Source organism: Talpa occidentalis, unplaced genomic scaffold (genome assembly GCF_014898055.3).
Source record: "Talpa occidentalis isolate TD23 unplaced genomic scaffold, MPIMG_talOcc4v2.1 talOcc4.2, whole genome shotgun sequence".
Lineage (NCBI taxonomy): Eukaryota > Metazoa > Chordata > Mammalia > Eulipotyphla > Talpidae > Talpa > Talpa occidentalis.
In genome coordinates this window covers 149,447,466-149,468,698 of record NW_023602073.1, presented here as the reverse complement: position 1 = coordinate 149,468,698, position 21,233 = coordinate 149,447,466, and the positions used below count along the sequence as shown (strand labels likewise).

The 21,233-nt window shown below is 56.6% G+C and overlaps 1 protein-coding gene across 1 annotated transcript in view; it reads left to right on the top strand.

Annotated features, from left to right (window-relative positions):
* Nucleotides 1–21,233, top strand: part of AGPAT4 (1-acylglycerol-3-phosphate O-acyltransferase 4) — a 72,294-nt gene that overhangs the window by 20,102 nt on the left and 30,959 nt on the right. Inside the window, exon 2 of the mRNA XM_037520692.2 lies at nucleotides 11,222–11,479. Coding sequence (XP_037376589.1) covers nucleotides 11,302–11,479 — 178 coding nt within the window. The 5' untranslated portion in view covers nucleotides 11,222–11,301. The remainder of the gene's footprint in view (nucleotides 1–11,221; nucleotides 11,480–21,233) is intronic.

Here is a 21,233-nt window from a genome sequence, read left to right as displayed (position 1 = left end):
AAGATAATAATTATGCCATGTCCAATCAAGCTACTGGAATATTCATACCATGTTAATTAAGGTCATTGGAAATGATCTCATTACTGGTTAGGAAAAGTGCATATAAGAGTGATTGAACATGGGCCTCCCCATGGTGGCACAGCAGTTGAGCGCTGGGTTGTGAAGCTGCCCGCAGCCTCTGCAGCGCCGGTTCCATCCCCGGCTGCTCCCCGGCCACCAGAGGAGGGTCCCACATGGGGCGCAGACCCCTCCTGCCGCCCGCTGCTCCCCTCAGCAGTGTACTTCGGTCCTTCTGCCTGCTCTGCTCCCCGCTCTGGCTCTGGTGAATTCTCTCACCCTCCCACGCTTCTGACTGTCCCCAGTGCATGTATAAATAAATAAAAATAAATATTAAAAAAAAAGAGTGATTGAACATAAGATCACAACCATATTTAAAAACAAAAAAAGTCTCTGCAGTGATTTAGCGAGCAAAGGAAAACAAGCCGATGTCTTCACCCAAGACTAGGAGAAAGTAAACCAGAGTGGAGTTGCTGTTCTAGATGCTAAAATGTCTGCATCTTAGAACTCCACAAAATTTTTATAATGAACATGAATTACTGGCAACGTGGGAGGAAATCACCAGGACTTTGGCTGAGTGACTTCTACCAGGAGCATAATTTCCTGTACCTTTTCCAGATACGTAGTTTAATAGCTGTTTTTTTGTTTAAAAAAGTCAACTCTTTTCTCCAGCTAACCTCTGAGCTTCCCTCCTGGGGTTTAAGTCATTTGCTTTGATTTCAGTTGTTTTCGTATCAGTTTGCTGTATGATACAGTTTGAAATTGTACAGTTTCAGTGTTGCTAGAAAAGGATCCCGTGCTTGGTTCCGCGGTTTGGAAAGCGTGTAGGTTTATCTGTGTGGCTTTCGCAGGGAGAAGAGATTGTGGGGTCATCGGCCGTGTGCTGATTATCAAGGAAGGGAAATCTGGGCGTTATCAGCTCTTTTTTTTTTTTTTTTTTTAATATTAAATTTTATTTTTATATTCCCCCATACAATTGCAAACGCCCCATTCTGACCACAATCCTTCCCCTCCCGCCCCCCACCCCCCGTTATCAGCTCTTGCTATCACTTTTGTACCTTGTCTTTGACAACCAGGGTTATTGGTATGGAGATTAAATTATACTGAGTCATTGAGAGATTCAGATTGAATCAACTTTTATTGTGCATCTCTCTACTCGATAAGAGGTGGAGAGAAGAGGGGGTGAGCCCAGGCCAGGAAATAGGACTCAATAAACTCTTGTTTCTACTGGGCGTGGTTCTTACCTGCAGAAAACACAGCATGGGCTCTGTAAGACCCCTGTGCCGACCTTTTCAGCCCAATGCAGTAGCAGAAAAGTGGAACAAAAACTAAGAATCAATGAATCTTTCACGTAGCAGTTGGACACCTTCGAGGACGACAGCCGAATGAAAGCATCACGTCTCCGTGAGTGAGTTCACGAGCATTTGCATGGACCTGGTCCTGGATTCTACTTGACAGAAATTGCAAAGAATGTTGCTGCTTCTTTCAAGATTCTCTGTTCCTGAGCTTTGCAACCAAAGCAGAAAAGGCAAGGGGTAGAGAAAACGGCCTTCTGTGTTTTCTCACTGCTGCCATTAATGAAACTTTTCAGGAACAGCCAGTCCTTAGCGACCCCAGAAGCATCGTTGGTGTAGGAGCGCTTCATGCTGTGGCCATATTTCAGGCCCATCTAGAAGCAAGGATGCTGTAAGTCAACTTATTTTGGGCACGTGCAGCCAGAGAGCCTGTCTGCCCTCAGGGACTCATGTCGGGAAAGCAGCTGAGTGCGTTTGTCTGGTAGTCAGTCCCGCTCAGGCCCATGGTACACGCATCAGGCCAGGCAAATTGGCCTCTCTTCATGACAGTCAAAGAGATGAAAGATTTTAAATCTAGCCTTATTGATCTCCCACCTGCCCCACACTCCTTTCCAGAAAATAAGGATTGGCAAGGACAGGGTCTCCAGGAACGCCAGGGTCAACTCAGGAGCAGCGAGGAGGAGGGAGAGGAACCGCCAGAGAGAGGCGATCACAGAGGTGTCTGAGAGGGAAAGAAAAAGAGAGGCCACCTGTTGGTTTCCCCCAGACTGGGTCCTCTGGAGAGACCCCACTTAAAATGAGCTGTGATCACAGGAGCCAGCACCGGGCTCCCCCCAGCTCTCCTCCCCGTAGCACCGGATATTTCGTGCCACATTAGCTCCCCTGACTTGGAAACACAGTGGTTGAAGGTGTTTACTGGAATAAAACCCTCGACAGTCAAAGAGTTATGAGAGCATCAAAGTGGGGTTTGAACAGAGCCGTTCCAACAAGTATGTTTGAGTTGAGTTTCTATCGATGGGGACGGTGAGTCGCTGGTGTTAAGGCTGAAGCTGTTCTTGACGGGGGAGCTTCTGGGTCTAAGTTACTTGGACCTAAAGCTGTGCGGGGCTCCGTGCGCGGAGGAGGCAGCTCTGGGATCCAACCCCTTCTGTTCTGACCAGGCACCGGGAGCTGCAAGGCTCTGCCCCTTGCTGAATCTTCTTCATTGGCTCCCTAGTCACTCGTGGGGGGTGAAAAGTCTGGCTTTACCCGCCGGCCCCCTGCCTAGGCAGCAGGTGGCTTTGGGGCTGACTTTGTTGTCCCGTCTGCTGGAGCCAGGAGGGTCGTCCCCAGGATATTCACTGTACATGTCAGGGCAGGAGGCCTGTGGCCTGTTTCCTGTTTGCTGAGCCATAAAATTGGGCGTGGTCACAGGTGCCCAAGCACCTGCCGGGAGCCCTCGCACGCCCGGCACCTCCTCGGCTCAGGGTGGGGGTCGTGTTCCCTGTGGGTAGGTGAGGAAGCTGACATTTCTAGAGGTCAAGTGACCGAGCCGACAGGGACACAGTGGCCAGGAGTCAGGCTCGCCTTGATGCTGCCGCTTGCCCGTCACTGAGTTTCCTTCTCTGTCGCTGACAGAGGTTCTCCAGGAGGTCCAAGCCCCAGCAAGTTCCCTGCCGAGGGCGCAGCCCCCCCAGGCACTGCCTGCTGTGGGGGAGTCGTGGTCTGGGAGGTGGTTCTGGCTTTGGTGACCTCACATCACCTCTCCCCAGATCTGTGAGGTTGCCTGCCTGACAAGCCTTCTGGGGCCTTCTGGGCTGGTCACTTCTTCCCTAGGCTGCTGGTTTGGCCACAGCCTGCTGCCCCCTGGCACCCGAGGGAGCTGATGCAGATGGACTAGGACTGTGGGGCCAGCTGAGCCCAGAGGCTTGTGGGAACCTCACTGGGAGAACCATGCCAGGCCTGCTTGTGGGTTCCCAGGCTGCTCCCTGGGGGCCCCGGGCCTGACGCTCGAGGGGCAGCTGGCGAAAAAGCTCCAAGGACAGGGAAGATCAAGCTGTGACCATTTTCTCCACGGGTGTTGAAAATGAAAATGACAAATGGGCTTAGGGGATTTTCCTAATGAAGTTTTGAATTCTGCCATGTCTTCATTTTCAAGGCATTTAATTGTTTTCATTTCACACCGAAATATGAAAGAGCAGATTTTATGAAGAAAGTTTTAGGTGAGATGATGATTTGCTGGTGACCTGAGCACATGTCCGTCAGTAACAGGAGGCCCCCCACAACCTCCTTCCCAGCCTGGTCTCCCCCCACAGGCAGTCCCCCAAGCCCTGTTCCCCACCCCCCAGGCAGCCCCTCAAGCCCTTCCTTGGATGTAGGCACACACCTGTGCTACACAGGAACACACCTGTGCTGTGCAGGGACACACCTGAGCTATTCAGTCACACTCCTGAGCTGTGCAGGCGCATACCTGTGCTGTGCAGGTACATTTCTCCCTGACACATCCATAGTGACAGCACTGCATCCTCAGCTCCCCAAAGTGGGGGTGATCTTGGGGTTTTGACTTTGTAGGATGGTCACCCTCCATGTGACCCCTGTCCACAGAGACGACAGCTGTTGCTTGTCATGAGAGCACCTGGAGCCAAAGTCTTGCCATCACTCAACTTAAACCAGTGGGTGGACTTTGGAAGGACTTTAGCTTCAGGGTCATCCTAGAGGTCAGATAAAAGTGTCCAGATGAGGCCTTTTCTTATTTACAGAAAGTTGGGCTGATTACAGGGATTACACTTTTCACCGTCCTCTGCTACGCCCTTTGTCCCCCGCCCCAAGCTCAGAAACTCCACTTTGCTGTGTCTGCAGGTCTATGAGGGCTTTGTCCTGCCTGCTGTGATTCCTTGCGTTGCTCACATGCAAACTTCCAGTTCTTTTTTTTTTAAAGATTTATTTATGCATACAAGAACTGGGGTGCAGGCCAGAGGTATGGGGGGGAGAGGATTCACCAGAGACAGTGTGGGGAGCAGAACAGGCAGATCTACTGAAACACACTGCTGAGGGGAGCAGCGGGAAGACAGGAGAGGTCTGCTGAGCTATATATGGGTCAGCTCCCTGGCCGGGGATCGAGCTCATGCTGCAGAGGCTGTGAATAGCTTCATAGTGCTGTGCTTAACCCCTTGTGCCACCAAGGAAGCCCCAAACTTCCAATTCTTGTCTGTGTTTCTGACTTGCTTTACTACGCTCGATCCCAGCGGTCCTTCCAGTGTGCTGTAGAAGCAGCATTTCAACTTCCTGGGTGGCCAAGACGTACACCACGGTGTGGACAGAACACACCTTGCGCTGAGTCCTCTGCTGGTCGACATGTAAATGCCCTTGTTGTAAATGATGCCACATCAACACAGCAGAGCCTGTAGCTCTTTGAGCTGATGCTTCCCTTTCTGGGCATAGACGCTCCAAAGTGAGATCCCTGGGCCACCTGGTATGTAGACGAGGAACTTTATTGAACCGATTACTAAAACAACAGAAGAGACTGATTATTAGAGCCCCCACGGAGGGTAATGAGCAAACATGGTAGGTGGTGTGGGGGCAGCAAGGGAGCAGCTGAGGGAGGAGGAGGCACCCCGCAGCCCGAGCGTGGGCAGAGGGCCGTGCCAGGCCTTCTCTCCACATCTGTGCCTCTGAGGGTCACAGCATTCTGGGGAGCAGAGGTCATTACCTCCACTGACCACACGCGGGAACTGCAGCTCACAGATGGTGAGTTCCTCGCCCAAGGTCACTCAGCCAGTAAAGTGGGATTTAAACCCAGTGTCTTGCCACAGAGGCCGCCTCCCGCGGAAGGCCTTGCAGGGACTGAAGGGAGGGGCAGGCCCTGCTCTGGCCCAGAGGCTGCCCAGCTATTGGAATGGACTCACTGACAGCAGAGGTGCGGCTGCGGCCCCACCAGGAAGGTAATGTTCTGCCTTACATGTCAGTGCTTGGTTTCATGAAACTGCATTTTTCATCAGGACTTAATAGAATTTGGGGGGAAAATTCCAGCGACTGGACATCATTTTCAGATAAATGGTAAAATAGTTCACATGCTCTTGGGTGTTGGAAGCAGAAGGAGCCAAGCGACTCCTCCCGGCTGTGCAGACCCTGGGAGGTCAGAGCCGCCTGTCCGGTGGTGTGGGGAGAGCTGGTGTGGGGTTTGGAGGTGGCTGTGTTTTATCTGGACGCAAGACTGACTGGCTGAAGGCAACAGCTCAAAGGTGCACTCTCCCCAGTCTCAGAGATGGGCCGAGTGGAACACGGGCCTGCGCTGCCGTCTTCCTCTCTCGGAGCTCTCCCTGCCGTGCGCCCCGCCGCAGGCAGCCCAGGCTGCAGAGCCTGGGCCCGGGTTCAGACCTTCCCTCACCATTGGCATTTGTGTCACCTGGTCACACGGGGGCCTCGCAGCCTCCCATCGTGGGCTTCTGTGCCGGTGAGCGAGATAATGTGTGTAAAACACTCAGCCTCTGACCCCGCTCACCCGCTACTGCTCCAGAAGGCCGGCGTTTAACCCTGATGCTTCAACCCTGTAGATGCTAAAACTGCCACAGGCCTCGAGAACAGCTCGCGGCGCTGTTTTCTCACAGCAGCAGAAGCGCCTGGGTTATCCGTGGGTGTTTGCTCTGGGTCTTGTTTTCCTTGGATTGCATATGAAAGCGCTTTAGAATTTGTTTTTCTCTTATAAACTGCCCAAGAACCAACTGTGAACCATGAACCGAGAGGCCTCCGTTTTCCATAGACTTGGGTTTTTATCATCCTAAAATTGGACTTTGGAGAGCCGCGCGGGGCATAATGAAGCCGCTGAGCGTGATTTATGCCTTCTTGGGAGCGCGGTTGGCCTTAATGGACATCATGTACTGTACAGGGGGACCGGACAAAGGCTGCTCCATCAAATTTTAAAATAAGCTAATTTTACAAGGCTCTGCCAACCCATTAGCCAATGATGTTTTTTTAATTGAGGAATATTTCAGTTAGCGATGGTCCCGGAGACAGCTCAAGTCGGCCCCAAACACTTTCTGTTTTGTCTGGGGCCCGGGGCACAGCTCACTGCCAGGAATCCAAATGCTAAAATGTCTCTTGGACCACGTTTGGCTGCTCGCGCCGAGCCTGAAGTCGAATCCTGGCCTCGGGTAGAGGGCAGAGTCCCCTCCCTCGGGCCCCACACCGGCTGCGTCCTCTCCTGGGGGCATGTGGCCCAGTGCTGCTGTCCTCCCCACTCCTCCTTGGCCAGCCTCGCCCGCTGGAGGGGCGTCTCTGCAGAGTGGGCCGGGGGAGACCTGGGCCGGGCCCCCTGAGCTCAGGCGAGGGAGACCCCACAGAAGTGCCGGGGGGCTTGTGGCGAGGGTGTTTCTGGGTGAGGAATACACCCGGATGGTCTGTTCACGAGGGGCCCTGGGGCCCCTGCTCAGCTGCTTCCCGAGGATGGGAGGCGGGGGCAGAGCAGCCCAGACCCGAACTGGCCGGTGGGCCAGCCGGAGTGTGCTGTGCTTCCAGAAGGTTCTGTCTTCTGCCAGTGTTTTCCTGGAGTTGTGACTGTTATATATAACGCTGCATTCTTGATCTTGATCTCTTAGTATCGTCATGAAAGGGAGCCCGTTTTGCTGCAGACCGAGCACAACTCGGGAGCTTGCCCGCGTTGCCCGGGTGCCTACCAGACCCCTCACGGTCTCCTCGTGTCAGGTGGAGGCTGTTTCTCCATCTCCATCCAGAACATGCAGGGGGTAGCTTGTGCTCATGGGGTCCTCTGAGAGCTAATTCTGTCCTTCGGAGCCGCGGCCAGTGGTGGGTGCCCGGAGGCCGGCCACCCGCTCCTGGAGGGGTGTTTGGCTTTCGCTTTCGCGCCGACGCCCTGGGTGAGCCGTGGTTCTCACACGGGGGCTCCCAGCCCTGTCTCCCGCCCTCTTTTGAAAGGGGCCACTCATCACTTTCTGACTGGAATGTGACACGCGGCATCACTTCAAGCGGCAGTTCTTTCCCCTCTTCTCTTGGTGAGCTGTTCTGGCATTTTCGGTTAAGAGAGCGTCATCAGGGTGTAGATTGCACTGAAGATCCCGCCCTGGTCCTGGGTGTCACGTGAACCGTTCTGCCGGTTGATCTCTTTCGAAGAAAGCCTTCTGCTTCCTCTGAAACCTGGCCCAGCCTAGTGCCGTCCCGGAGTGTGAAAACAAACAACGGCTCGGGAGCAAGCGGATGTCAGGTTGGTCTCCTGCTGAGTGTGGCCAGGCCCCGCTTTCTGGAGCTCTTCCGAGGTTTGCGTAGTGACAGGCAGACCGCCAGCCTGCTGAGGCGCTCCTGTTTCTTACCTGCTTTCCTGCTTCACGCTGACGCCCTGCGTCTGTGGCGGAAGGACGCCGTCTGAATTCTCTTGCCGGGCGGGTCTGGTCTTTCTTTACCTGCTGGTTTTGCAGTGACAGAGGCCGGGCTTCCTCGGAGGCCTGCGGGCACAGTTGCCGTGTGCTCGTGTCTGCTCCTCTGCGCCCGCGCAACCTCGTGTCGCTGGCGAGAAATGTGAGGCCACCAGGATCTTCCTGCCGGCTGGAGCCCTCGCTTACTCACAAGCCCGCTCCTTCACCGGCACGCTTTGCAGAGACAACTGCAGAGTCAGGAAGGTAGAGTCTATGTGGGTTCCGCGAACACGTGCCTCCCTGTTTCTGAGTCACTAGCAGAAAAGAATAGGGTGCATGAAAACAAACGGGGGAGGAAATGTTTTCACCTGTGGGAAGGTAAAGAGCGTGTCGGGAGCTTGATAGATAGTGAGACGGGAAGCTGAGCCCAGAGGTGCAGGTTGGCCCCCCAGGTACCCCAAGCGGCTGCCTCCGCTGCCCCGTCCACAGCTGGGTCCTCAGGGCTGTGTGTCCCGCTGCTTCTGCGCTGCCCCTGGTGCAAGCGTCTCATGAGGCGTTTCAAAGGCTTTTTACTTGAGCTTCACCAGCTCCGCCTGGAGGAGCCACGTGCTGTGTCACGATGGGGATGCTGAGGCCTGTGTCCGGCGTGGTCTCCTGGTGGCTCTGAGTGGCCAAACCCACGTGTCCACTTCAGACGGTGGTCAGCCCCGCCTCTGCCCACTGCCCCGCCTCTCCCCCTGGCCACCCACTCCCCACAGACCAAACTGCTTGACCCCCAGGTGGCCATCACACACCTCAGCTTGTCTTGTCTGTGGGGTCACCACCGCCTGCTCACTTTCCCTGGCTGGCCCTGTGCCCGTTCTCCACAGGGCGGCAAGCAGCACGGCACCTGCTGGTACCTCACCCTCACCAGGTGCGGCACCTCTGGCCTCTCCTCACCGTGACGGAGGCTGGGAAGGGGGTCCACCCCCAGCTCTGTCCCCAGGAACGGGGGAGAGTGCATCTCCATTGCCAAAAAAGAACACTAGATCGTGGGGAAGAAACAGGAAAGGGCCTCATCCTTCCACCACAGATTAGCTACTGTTCGTGTGGACGCAGGGACAGGTGCGAGCATCATTTCCCAGATCAGGATCGTGCTGCTTTGTGAACATTTCTCACCCAGGACATCCTAGTATTCTTCCAAGGTCCACTGCAGAGGGCGTAACACCCTCGCAGCCTGGCTATTGTGGCCGCGACCTGTTATCCCTTCTTGGAGACAGAGAAACTGAGATTCAGAAACATTCATTCACCCTAGGATCTGTGACCAAGAGGAAACAGAGCTTCAAACCCCGCAGCCGAACCCAAGTCACACTCGCCCACCCACAGCCTAGGAAGGGGGTGTGGCTGCCCCAAGCCCCATAGTCTGAGACCCTCCCTTGCACCATGGCCCCCACTTCACCGGGCTGTGGCTCCTCCTTAGACATCACTGACGCTGTGTTGACCCTGGCTTGTGTGAGCCCAGCGAGTCTGTTACTAGAGGACAGGGTGGTCCTTGACATTTACAAGGAAAAAAAATCCCAGCGTTTCCTTCCCTGTGCCCGGCTCTGGGCTGGTGCCGGCGTGAGGCAGGCTTAATTCGATCGAGCTCATCCTGGGGTCAGCTGACTTCCATTTCTCAGTGCTGAGTAATCGGGGACTTGTCGGGCACGTTCCAACACCAGGTCCCAGGCACCAAGGAAGAGTCCGTTCCTCGGCCTGACCGTCTGGAGGCTGTTGGTGGTTAATTCAGGGACACGGAGTCAAGTGCACGATACTCCAGCATCAGCTGCGATTCCTGCCAGAGTGTAAGCCTGGAGATCACCCCACTTCCCGGGCTCCGGCAAGCCAAGCCGTCGGGCAAGCGGCCAGCTGCGTGCCGATTCCTGGGAGAGGCGGGGTGCGCCGAAGAGCAAGGGCTTTGACAGCTGGACACGTGTGTAACCGCCGCCTGGGTAGGCCCAGCCCGAGTGTCTCCCTAAGCTGAGCCACGGTGGAGAAAGCAGCCCGAAGAGGCCTCCAGCCTCCTGTGAGGAATGTCCCGGCAACCCCCCAGGACCCGGCCTGCCTTCCTCCCCGGGGTCCGGGCGGTCACAGACCTGTCCACGTCCTGCATCCCGCCCAGGCCATCCCCAGCACAGCCAGGGGCCCCTGGGCCCCCCAACCCTGGCTGAGCAGGGCTGTGACTACAAACCTCACGGAAGTGGCCCTGGATTTCATCGTTGGGAGATTTCAGGGGTGCTCGGGAGAGGGGAGTCTGGAGCCCATGAGAAACCCCCACTGCACCTTTGCTTCTTGCAGCCCGTGAGCAACGCAGCCCAGACACGTGGTAGAGGAGCTCAGGGTGGGGCCGCGGCCTCTGGCCACGCACTGATTCTGGCAGCTTGAGGCCACGGCCAGGCCGGGAGCGGCTCATGTGCATAGTCAGCAAAGGGGGTGATAATGAACCTGCGCCTCACCTGCTGGGGTATGTGAGGCTTAGAACGCTGCGCTATCTGAAATAATGCATAATCATGCTGAAGTGCTTATGTGGCCTTTTCAAAAAGTAGTTTTTTTTTAAAAGAGCGTCCCTGAAAAAAACTGTAAAGAGCACATTTCCCCACCGTGAGCGCGTGGGGGCCACTGCGGTTTGGGTTCTTGATCCTCTGCCTCCCGGAGACCCGCCTCCTGCTGCCCCTCGGGTCCTCCAAGGCTCCTCCTGCCAGATTGGAAAGTCGTTTCCTCATCTCATTTCAGGGGAGAAGGGCCCAGGGGAGTCCGGGCTGTGTGTGTTTCCGGTTTCCGATGTTAGCACTTGTGTGTGCGTTGGGGGGTCTCTTGCCTTCCTCGCTGTTCTCCTGTGTTTACTGAGATCTCAAAGCTCAGCCCACATCTGCCGTCAGTAAATTATTACACAATTATTGGAAAAAAAGGAGGGGATGAGCTTCCACGTGACCGAGTCTGCACCCTAGAGAAGTGCCCCCCGGGGGGGACGGTGAATGGGAACCCACAGCGGGTGCAAAAGGCCACCGGGCAGGTGCTGGGTGGGGAGCAGCGCCCCAGGGGCCACCCCCAGAGTCCCCAGAGTGGGCGCCGGTTCGGGAGGTCTTGCCAGAAGCAGGAGGCTTGAGCTGGGATCTGGAGCGCGTGAGGCATGGAGGGGCTAGGAGCCCGCAGGAGGGAGGCAGAACCCCGAGAGCTGGGAGGGGGCGGTCAGAGCAGCGGCCTGGAGGGAGCCGTGCAGGGCACCCACACCCAGGCGGTGGCCTCCCCGCCAGCCTCTGTGCTCCCGTTCCTTCCCCTGCAGCAAGGGGCCCCCTTCCCGGGGTGGGAGGAGACTTTAGGGCCTCCACTTTCTAAAGGGCTATGCATACAAAGCTGGGCCCAACCCGAGGAAACGCAATCAGAATGTTTGCTAAACAAAAGTGAGTGGAGCGTTTGCTCTCGGGGTGTAGGAGTTTCTCTGAGGGCAGTGTTTGGCTGACTATCAGGCGGAGGCTCACTCACTTTGGACGCTGGTTTGTGTTTCAGACTCTTCCCCGAGTGCTGGGCCTGCTCCCCTGCAGATACTCCACGCGGGTGTTTGTTTTTCGCATAAAAGCAGCAGCGCCATGGACCTGGTCGGGCTGCTCAAGTCGCAGTTCCTGTGCCATCTCGTCTTCTGCTACGTGTTCATCGCCTCGGGGCTCATCGTCAACACCATCCAGTTCCTCACGCTCGTGCTGTGGCCCATCAACAAGCAGCTCTTCCGGAGGATCAACTGCCGCCTGTCCTACTGCATCTCCAGCCGTGAGTCCTCCCCGGGGCTCCTGCCGCCTGCGCCTGGGGTGCTCGCGCTGGCCGCACAGCTTCGCGGGGCCGAGCTGCGTTCGTGTTTGCCTTGTTTCTCTTGGTTTGTGTTTCAAGTGTCCACTTTGTCCTCACTCGGAGCAAATTCTTTTTCGAAGGAGTAATGCCAGCAGCGGAACATTCCAGAGCACAGAACGGCGTGCTGTGGGAAGCACACACGTGTCTGCCCGCTTGGCTGGTTTTCCTCTTCGGAAACCGTCCGCGGGGTCCGTTCTCGGGGCTCCTGCCAGGGATCCAGGGCAGGATCACGTGTGCAGGGAATACACCTGCTCTTTCTGCACAGACACACACGTGTGTGCCTGGAGTCCGGACGTGTCTGGGTACTTAACACACTAAATAGCAGTGTAACGTGTTCTCTTTCTTGCTTCTTTAACTTTTTATTTTGAGGTAATTGTGGTAAGTTAGTCTGGGGAGCTGTAGGAAGCAAGACGGAGACCCCGGCCCACCCGTCGGGCCCCCCAGTGCTGACACAATCCACTCACCACATTCAGTTCTCCAGTGTTATCTACACTGTCTGTGTCCCTGTGTGTGTGTCCCTGTGTGTGTGTGTTTGATGACTCTAGACTATCTGAAACATGATTAATTTGACTGGCCTGAATTTCTAACGTGAAGATTAAAAAAAGAGGAAACGGTGTATCGGGATGTGTGGAGATGCGCTTTGGTGCTGACTGACTTTAAGTCTCTACTCTTCTCCCCGAGAGAGAACGTACTACGTCGCTGCCAGGGGGACATGGGCGAGTGGGGTGTTTTAAATCAGGCGTTCTTTCAGAGTAAGCAATTTCAAGATCTCCACTACCTTATGGGATGCTGGTATCTTCAGAAACCCTTTAAATGAGCAATCAAATACGAAGTTGAATCAAAACAATCCCAGTTGCAAACAGTTACCCGCGGGGATCAGCACTGTCCAGCCAGTTGTTCACACCTTAAATGCTCGCTTGTAAGAAAAAGATAAAACGTATTATTTGTGATTCACTGACTTTGCCTGGCCAATGTCTGTGCTCCTCCGAGGTAGTCTGCTGGCTGCTTTACAAAACGATGTCTTAAAAGTGCCCGTAGCTCATGATGCCAGGGCATGGTGGAGAAGGGCAGGCTGTGCCGTGTGTCGGGGCCCTTGGGTGCAGCCTCCCACCCAGATCCAGCAGCGATGCAGCAGGTGTCTTGTCCCTGCGCCCTGGTGCTAGTCTCAGCTCTGCAGACCAGGGACCGCGGGGCAGGGCTGGGCAGAGGCAGGGTGGGTGGCCTGGGGCAGGACTGGCGCCGCCTGGAGAGAGAAGTTTGCACAATCTGAGGCAGTTGCCAAATCGGTGCTTTGTCTGAGACGTACCTTACAATTTTAAGTGTCTTTTCACCTATTTAACAATACGTGTCTTTTGAACAATTTAAACTTAGCTGAACAATTTAAACTTAGCTGAACAATGGGAGTTGAACTTCACCTGCTGCCTTTCTATGGTGCACATGCAGCGGCCAAGATCCCAGCCTCTGTCCATCTGCAGTTTGATGTGCTGATTTGCACTGTCAACCCCAGTCAGAACTTCAAACAGATGGCTAAGAAGTGGGCTCCTCAGCTGGCATTAAGAGGCAGGATTTGAGGTGGGAGGTCCTGAGAGCGCTGTATTTTGCCTTTGGTAGGAGTGAAGATACACACAGGTATGGGGGGGTCACCTCGACGTCCTTCTCAGGCCACTGTGCCCTGCTGCCGTCTAGTGGACATTAAGATGGGTAACAACTTTGCAAAGCAGGGTGGATCTTTCTCCAGCACAAATTGCATTGTTGAGAACAAATTCCAAGTGAAACTCAAGAATGAGCCTTCGGCGATCCCTGCATTTCACGGCGCAGGGGAGGGAGGGCAGCAGGGGAGTGTCATGGAGAGGCTGGCGAGCACAGCATCCTGGTGCCCGGCGCCCAGGTACCCAGGTCCCCCCACGGCGCCCTGTGCCCTCGCCCTAGTGGGAGCTCCCGCAGACGGTGGGCCGAGCAGCCGCCCGGCAGTGCCGTGACCCTCTGGGGAGAGACGGAAAGGCCTCTCTCGCCGCGGGGCCGTCTGGTCCCTGGACAAGGACAGTCGGGCCCAAGGGGAGGCTGATCGTCCTGGGTTTGGTTTGTGGGCGGATCTCACCCAGCCCTTCGCTGGAGTGTCCACTTCTCCATGCCAGTGGGCAGCAGACATGCCCGTCTCTCTCTCTTTTTGCTTCTTCTCTAGAGTTGACTGACTTCCTTCTGCCCGTGTGGCTCACAGTAGTCACAGGCACGGAAGAGACCAGCCTGTGGACAGCTTCGCCAGGGTCATGGCCAGAGGCTGCCGTCCCGGCCTCAGCCGCTGAGCAGCGGCGCGCCCGTCCCCGGGGCCGGCTTCCTGCTCCCCTTTCCTCTAAGTGAAGATGAAAACGGTCCTGGGGCCCAGCTGTGTCTCCTGGCGCCGAGTCCCTCTGGAGCGCAGGGAGCCAGCAGCATTCCCCATTCGCAGCTGATGTTTTGAAGGAAAGGGGCGGCATAGGTTTCCTGGAGGCAGCTCCCGCCCTCACCCGCCCCTGTCTGCTGATGGGATGGCGCCTCCCCTCGAAAGGATGTGTGCTGGGAGCCTGGTGTGTCCCCGGCAAGGCCAGAGCGGCCCGGCCTGTGTGGGGGCGCTCCCTGCACGGGGCACAGGTGGCCGGTGGGAGCACGGGCAGCAGGGCCGCAAGGCCGGCCAGGCCCTCGGAGTAGAGAGCGGCTGTCCCCCGCGGGAGGTCGCTCTGTTTCTGCAGAACTTTCCAGCCGTGGTGAATGACGCGGCAGCGGCTGGTCGGGGGCCAGCTGGACTGTCTCTCCCGGACTTGCAGGCAGGGCCGGCTGGGCCCGGCCGGCGGGGCTGGATGAGGTGGGGCTGGGGGGAGCTGCTGCCCGCTGAAGCGAAGGAAGCCGCGGACCCGGGGCAGCGAGGGGTGGCCGCAGCGAGGCGTGGCCGCGGCGAGGGCCGGACGCTTTTGCTTTCCGTGGCTAATTCTCGGCAATGGGGCCAAGACGGGCCGGTGGGCTTTCTTCCCCTGACGCTGTGGGTACAAAGAAACAGAAGAGGCGAAACTGCTGTGGCAGAACTTTTCAAAGGCTGCAGGTCTTAATATTCCAGAAGGCACCGGGGACACAAAACTAAGCGGGACCCCACCCTTCCCGGCCCCCACCCTGTGCGTGTCCACATCCCGCCTCCTGTGGGTCTGACCCTGCTGCCGAGTGGTCTGTGCCGAGGCGCCGTGTGCTCCGGGGCTGCTGCCGCGCGGGCGCCGTCCTGGGCACGCGGCGGTGAGGAGGGCGTCGGGGTCCGGGGGGCTGGCTGCCAATGCAACAGCTTCCCGCCCCTCTGCCCACGGCTCTGCCAGCTTTGGGCGAGCCACAGAGATGCTGCGTCCAGTGTGGAGCAAAGGGCCCGCCGTGGCGGGGGAGCAGCCAGAATGCGGCGCCGAGGGGGGAAGCGCTTCCTAAACCGAGCGTCGGCGTTAGGCTGGCCCAGACCTTGCGCCATGGAAGGCTGGCGCGGGGCCGGGCGCGGGGCACCTCCTTGTGTTGCCTGTGGGGATGGATGACCTGGAGGGAACCACCCCCTTGTAACAGGTCGGGTGGGCTTGACCAACATTCCCGTATTTTCCTAACAGAGGGTTGGACGGTTTCGGTCCTGCACTGGGCAGGAGTTTCCTTTCCTTTCCACTGCCCCCCACCAGCCTCCCCCTGACCTGAAGCCTCCTGGCCCTTGATCTGGAGAAGGTGGTGGCGCAGGAGGAGAGAAACGCCTCTGTTGCTGCTTGCAGCTCGGCTCACGCCCACCCAGAAGCAGCTGTGGGGGCACCTCCTGCATCTGCGGGCGCTGGGCATGTAGGTGGCACAGGCCGCCGGGGCTGGCTGGAGGCCTGCGGGAGTCCGTCTGGGGTCCTCCCTGTCTGGCTGATGAAGGGCGGGGCTGCTCTTGCTCATGCCAAGCCCGGCTGGTCCTTTACTCTCCTGAGTCCCAGACAGGCCGACTCCTCCCCTTGTCACAAAAGCTGCCACTTCCAGGATTGTCCCCAAAGCCCCCAGTCCTGACCCTGGACATTCATGCCTTTCCCCCTTGCTGTCCATGTGGAACTGGAGAAGCCCTGCCAGGCACCTCTACTGAGGCCCCGCGGCCCCCATGGGGGCACAGTCTCCGGGCAGTCTGCAGGTCCACCCTGTCCTCCCCCGTGGAGCTCACGGGGTGCCCATGGGCACAGCAGCCTCATGTGGGCCCCAAGCAGAAGCAGCTGTGGGGACAGTCAGGTCGAAATGGACTTGGGCCTGTGATACACGGCTCAGGAGCCTGAGGGCCGGTGCAGCTGCCCCAGTGCAGACCCAGCAAGGAGCCCTGTGCCTGGACCGCGGGCACTGCCTCCTCCCCAGCTCCCTGCTGTGTCTGCTGGTGCCATGGCTGTCTCGCAGGTGGGGTGGCCCTGACACCCCCACGCTGGGGCAAGCTGTGCAGCCTCAACTGGAGTCACACCCCCAACTGTGGCCTGGCCACCTCCGACTCCCGAGCTGGCAGGTGGTGCTTCTAGGGACTGGGAGAGCAGCTGCCCCTGCTTCCTTGCTGCCCCCGAGCGGCCTGGTGACGGCGGATCTGTCACTGCACGTGAGGCGTGGCCACAGCCAGCTAGCCCTCGGCAGGTCGTAGGGCTCCGTCACCTGCTAGTCGGGGCCTGTTCCCCGGAGCTTCTGGGGGAAGCAGGGCTTCCTGCCCAGGGAGCTGGCCAGTGCTGGGTTTCTGAAGGTCTCCTGACCACCTCCTCCCAGGCCATCTTCAGCGCCCGACCTGCTGGGCCGCGCCGGCCGTCACTGGCAGGCCCAGCCACCCTGCTTGTCCACGCTCCCTCCTCTCATCAGAGCTTCCGGTTTGCACAAAAAAGCAGCCCAGCCAAGCCACCTGCTCAGCAACACGGCACCCCAGGGCCCCAGCAGAGGCGCACAGAGGTGGCTTTAGGTCAGTTAGACTTTGTATTCCTTGCGGACTCATGGACGCTGAGTGTCTGAATTTAAACCAGACCAGAATGAAAGCCGGAGGGGAATGAAAGGGCCGTAGCGTGTGCCCGCCAAGGGGCACGGCTTCCTCGCTCAGCTGTCCTGCTGCCGGCTCTTCGGCAGCCCTGCGCGAGCTCACACCTGGCCAGGTGCTGTTTTGAGTATTTGGGGCGAAGGGGGCGAAGCAACTTGCCCGGTGACGCGGTGGGAGGAGGAACTGAGACATGGGCAGGGGGGGAAACGGTGGCGTCGGCTGGGGAGGGCACGTGGGCAGCGCGGCAAGGGCTCGGCTCGCCAGGCGGCTGGCATCGCGGGGCAGGCCTGGGAGGCGTCAGGGCTGGAGCAGGGTCTGGGGGGCCTGCGGCCCCCCATCAACTTGGCGCGGGAGGACGGTGGCGGGGCTGGTGCTCGCTGGGGAGACCACAGATTCGTCCCAGAACACCGGGTCACTTGTAGGGTCGCCCCGAGCAGCGCTGTTGGAAGCGGGCCTCGAGAAATCAGGTTTTGTTTTGAGAAATCTGTTCATCCTGAGTCTCTCCTAGAAAGAAACCCAGCTGGATCATCGTTTTCTTGACCCACATACACCTGACGCGATATTACTTCAGGTAATAATATTGAGTAAGACTAATTAGAGGCCGGACCGTGCTCTCTGACACCGATTTTCCAAGTACAGGCTGGGAGTGAGTCTAGCAGAGCGCTGTGTCCAGGGCTTACAGCTGAGGATGGCTTTTCTGTTTTCCGGATGTTTCTATTTCATAGAATGAGCTCAGGCCTGGCCTCGCCGTAGGATGAGGCTGAAAAGCTGAAAAATTAAAACCAAATTGCCCAACACCACAAAGAGCGAGGCAGGGGGCGGCAGGGCAGGGAGCAGGAAGGGGGCGCTGAGGTGGGCCCTGGGGTCCTTGGAGACAGCTCCCCGGCAAACCCGCTGCTCCGGCTCTTTCTCCTGCTTTGGGGTGAAGGTCAAAGCACAGTCATGGAAAACAACCCCCGTGCACACCGCCAGCCGCTCCCGAGACCACGGCGAGCCCTGACGCTCTCTGCCGACCGTGTGCACGCTGTAAGAGTGCGTGGAGGACAGTGACCCCCCGGGAGGACCTCGCGGGGGCTGCAGTTCTGCCCGGGAGCAGCCCTGGGTGAATGGATGTGGGGGGCAGGTCTCATCCTGTCCCCTCTATTTCCAGCCGTGTGTGTTTCTCTGTCGTTTGCTACCCGAGGCTTCGACTGCCTTGGCAACCACGGCGCAGGCTGCGCAGGGAAAATAAAACGGACCTGTCCTTGCAGCCTAGAGGAGGCCCTAGGGGTGGAGAGTCAGAGGCCCCGGGTGGGTCGGGGTGACTGCTGCTCTGCATGGTGCGGGCCTGGGTCCGCCTCGGCCTTCCTGTGCTGGCTTGGCCTAAAGTAACGAGGGGGATGCAGTGACCTCGAGACTCTGTGGGTCCCGCTCTCTGGGATGCTGGCTCAGAAGCCGCAGGAGGATGTCTGCGCCCGCTTCTCGCAGGCACTTTCATCTAGAATTGGGCTTTTACTTTCCAACCTTCTCCACCAAGGTTTCGCCCTTTTTACTAATACCTTTCTGTCTGGAGAATCAAAGAAGCGTCAGGAATTGAGCTCCCATGACGCATTGGTGTGGCGTTGCCTCAGCTCACATACACCCCTGCAGCTGGTTGTGTGCTGCTGCGGCCGGGGGACCGGGCCTGGCTCCCGGCTCCTCTGAAGCTGTGGACCCAGGGCAAGGGGAATCCTAAGTGAGACCTGGATTTCTCAGCTAAGGCTTTTTTTTTTTTAAAAGATTTATTTACTCACACAAGAACTGGGGTACAGGCCAGAGATGTGGGCAGTGAGAGGTTTCACCAGAGACAGAGTGGGGAGCAGAACAGGCGGATCTACTGAAATCCACTGCTGAGGGGAGCAGCGGGAGACAGGAGAGGTCTGCTGCGCCCTGTGGGTTGCTCCCTGGCCGGGGATTAAACTCAGGCCGCAGTAGCTGGTGATAGCTTGATAGTGCTGAGACTTAACCCCTGTGCCACCAGGGAGGCCCTTCTCTGTTAAGTTTTTTAAAGGAGTAATATAGGTGGGTTATAGCATGCTTTGATTATTTTGAGTAACAGTCCACTTCTGTATCGTAAATACTCGTGTATCCACACCTATATGTATTTCTATAATTGTCTAATATGCAGACAAGTGTATTACAAATATTTAGCCTCTAGTCATAGTAGAAGGACAGATATAAGAGGATCCTGGTATGAAAAGATGGCCTTATATTTTAAATGGAAAGTTTAACTAATTCAAATTTCAAGTAGGTGCAAATCTGGGGACACAAACGTGATATGAGTTGTCTGCAGCTTGTTGTCCCAGCTGGCGATATGGTTTATAAATAAATTAATTCTCAGCCAAGGTGCCCACTTGTTTTTGCAAGCATTGAGTGTCGCCGGCGGATCGAGTTACAGCTTTCAAAGGAGGTGATGTTTGACTTTGGTGTCTTGTGGCTTCCCGGGACTCTTAGGTAGGTCTTGGGGTGGCTGGGCCTTCCCCAGGTGAGCAGGCCAACCCACGGGGTCTACCAAGAAACTCCTGGAGCTTCCAGTTTAGGTTTCTTTTATCATGTATGCAGGATAAGGTCAAATAAATGTTTATCTCTTATAAATTATAGAAAGTATACGTCTTTATGTCATAATATTTACATGTGCTCATGGGGCACATTTAATTCGCTTTTGTTTGAATAGTGGAGCTATTGGAAGACCCGGCCCCCGTGCTGGCCTCAGCAAGCTGCCGGTCTCTAAATAGGACAATTTCAAGCTGGGGCACTGGGGGGGCAGTGAAGGGCAGTGGAAGGCAGCGGAGGGCAGCGGGGTAGATCTTGTGGAACCAAGCTCAAAAGCCAGGGGAAGCCGACGGCAAATACTTTTCATTCTGTAGCTGTGAATCATGAAAGCCTAAGTGAGGACCGAGAGCTGCGTTTTCAGCTCAGTCGCTCATTGTGTTAATGTTGTTTTAAGAGCATTCAAGTGTGACTCAGGGAGGTGGGAGTTATTGTGTGCTGTGGTGGGTTGTGTGTTGTGAAGCAAAAAGCAGCTCAGACCTACAGATAATAGTCTTGTCTGGGGTGTGTGTGTACGGCTGTGTGGGTGCACAGGAATGTGTGTGCACAGGAGTATATGTTTGTGTGGTGTGTTATGTATACAGGAGGGTGTGTGCAGAAGTGTGTGTGTACAGGTGTGTGTGTGCACAGCATGTGTGTACAGGGATATTTGTACAGGTGTGTGTGCAGGAATGTGTGTATAGGAGTGTATGTACAGGCGTGTGTATGCTCAGGTGTGTGGTGTGTGTGTGTGTTGCTCTGAGTTGTTATGACCAAAGTCCTTCCAGGCGGGAACAGAGGGAGCGTCGCCCAAACCGCAGATCTGCAGACAAGATCACGTCCTGGGACGCTGCCAGCTAGGAGAGGTCTCCTGAGGGTCAGGCAGCTCCGCTTCTCGCGCCCTGCTGCTCCTCCGGGCACAAGGCTCACCAGCTAGCGCTCATGTACCATGTACCAGAAGCACTGAGACATACGCGGTCTCCAAAGATGTGTTTCAGCGCGAACTCTGCCAGCTTCTTTCTCCTTGCAGCTGGAACGCAGCCCAGCCTTGTCTCGAACGAGACTGACGGGACGGTCAGTGGGGATGAAAGGCACGCCTGGGGCACGGTGTCTGCTCCCCCCTTCCATCCTCCCGCTCAGCCCCTGTAATCAGGAAGGAAACCTCCAGGCACCCGTGGGTGATCCAAATGCTTATGCTAAGTCCTGGGCCCCACCCAAGCCCTGCACTGCTCCCCACTGCAGGCTGGGCACTGCTGTCGCGTGTCAGATGCTTCTGGAAGGCCTTCCTTCTCTGCCAGTGGGTCAGTGTTTTCCTCTGGGGGACTGTTTCTCTCCTTTCCATCTCTAGCCCTCACCCCATCCCCACCCCCTTACACTGTACTACCTTTTCTCTCTCCCAGAGCAGTATCGCTTTGTAATAGACTAACCAATTTATCCGTTAAGTCGGCTGCCGGCTGCCCTCTCTCCCCGTGGCTCCCCACCTGCCCCACTTCACTGGAACTGGAGGTTGTTTCAGGGACCTCTCCGGAGGCATAAATGAACCCAACTGTGTAAAGCAGCACTTTGCATCTGCAAATATTTGCATAAATATTTGTTGAAAGAATGAACTCCCTGTGTTACACTGGCCTCATCTCCCTACTGAGGGTGTTTGTCTAGCTCTATAACATCTTCGCAGCACAGCCCGGTGCCCTGATGACACCTGGTCCCCCAAAAGCCTAGGCATGGACAGATCCAGAGGTGGGGTGTCATTCAGGCTGGACCTGAGTATTAGGAGGTCCTGGTGCTGACGGGTGAAGAGAATTCACCCACCAGGACAGGGGCAGCGCTTGGGACTTCAGGGACTGGCTCCACTGCTGCTTTTAAAGCAGCAAAAGATGTTTGAGCCATCATACCTCCAGAGGATTTCTAGAAGCCCTGGTGGATCGCCCTCTTTGCACAAGAGAGCTCAATCAACGCAGCCTTCAAAGATTTGGTGGAAACAAAAGATGCTTAAGTTCACATCAGCACTAGAAATAGTGCCTAGAAAATAGCTTTATACCCTCTAGGAACCCAAGAAGTCCTTGGAATATTCCATAGAAGGACTGTCTTTCAACCCATTTTCTCTGCTGCTCAGAT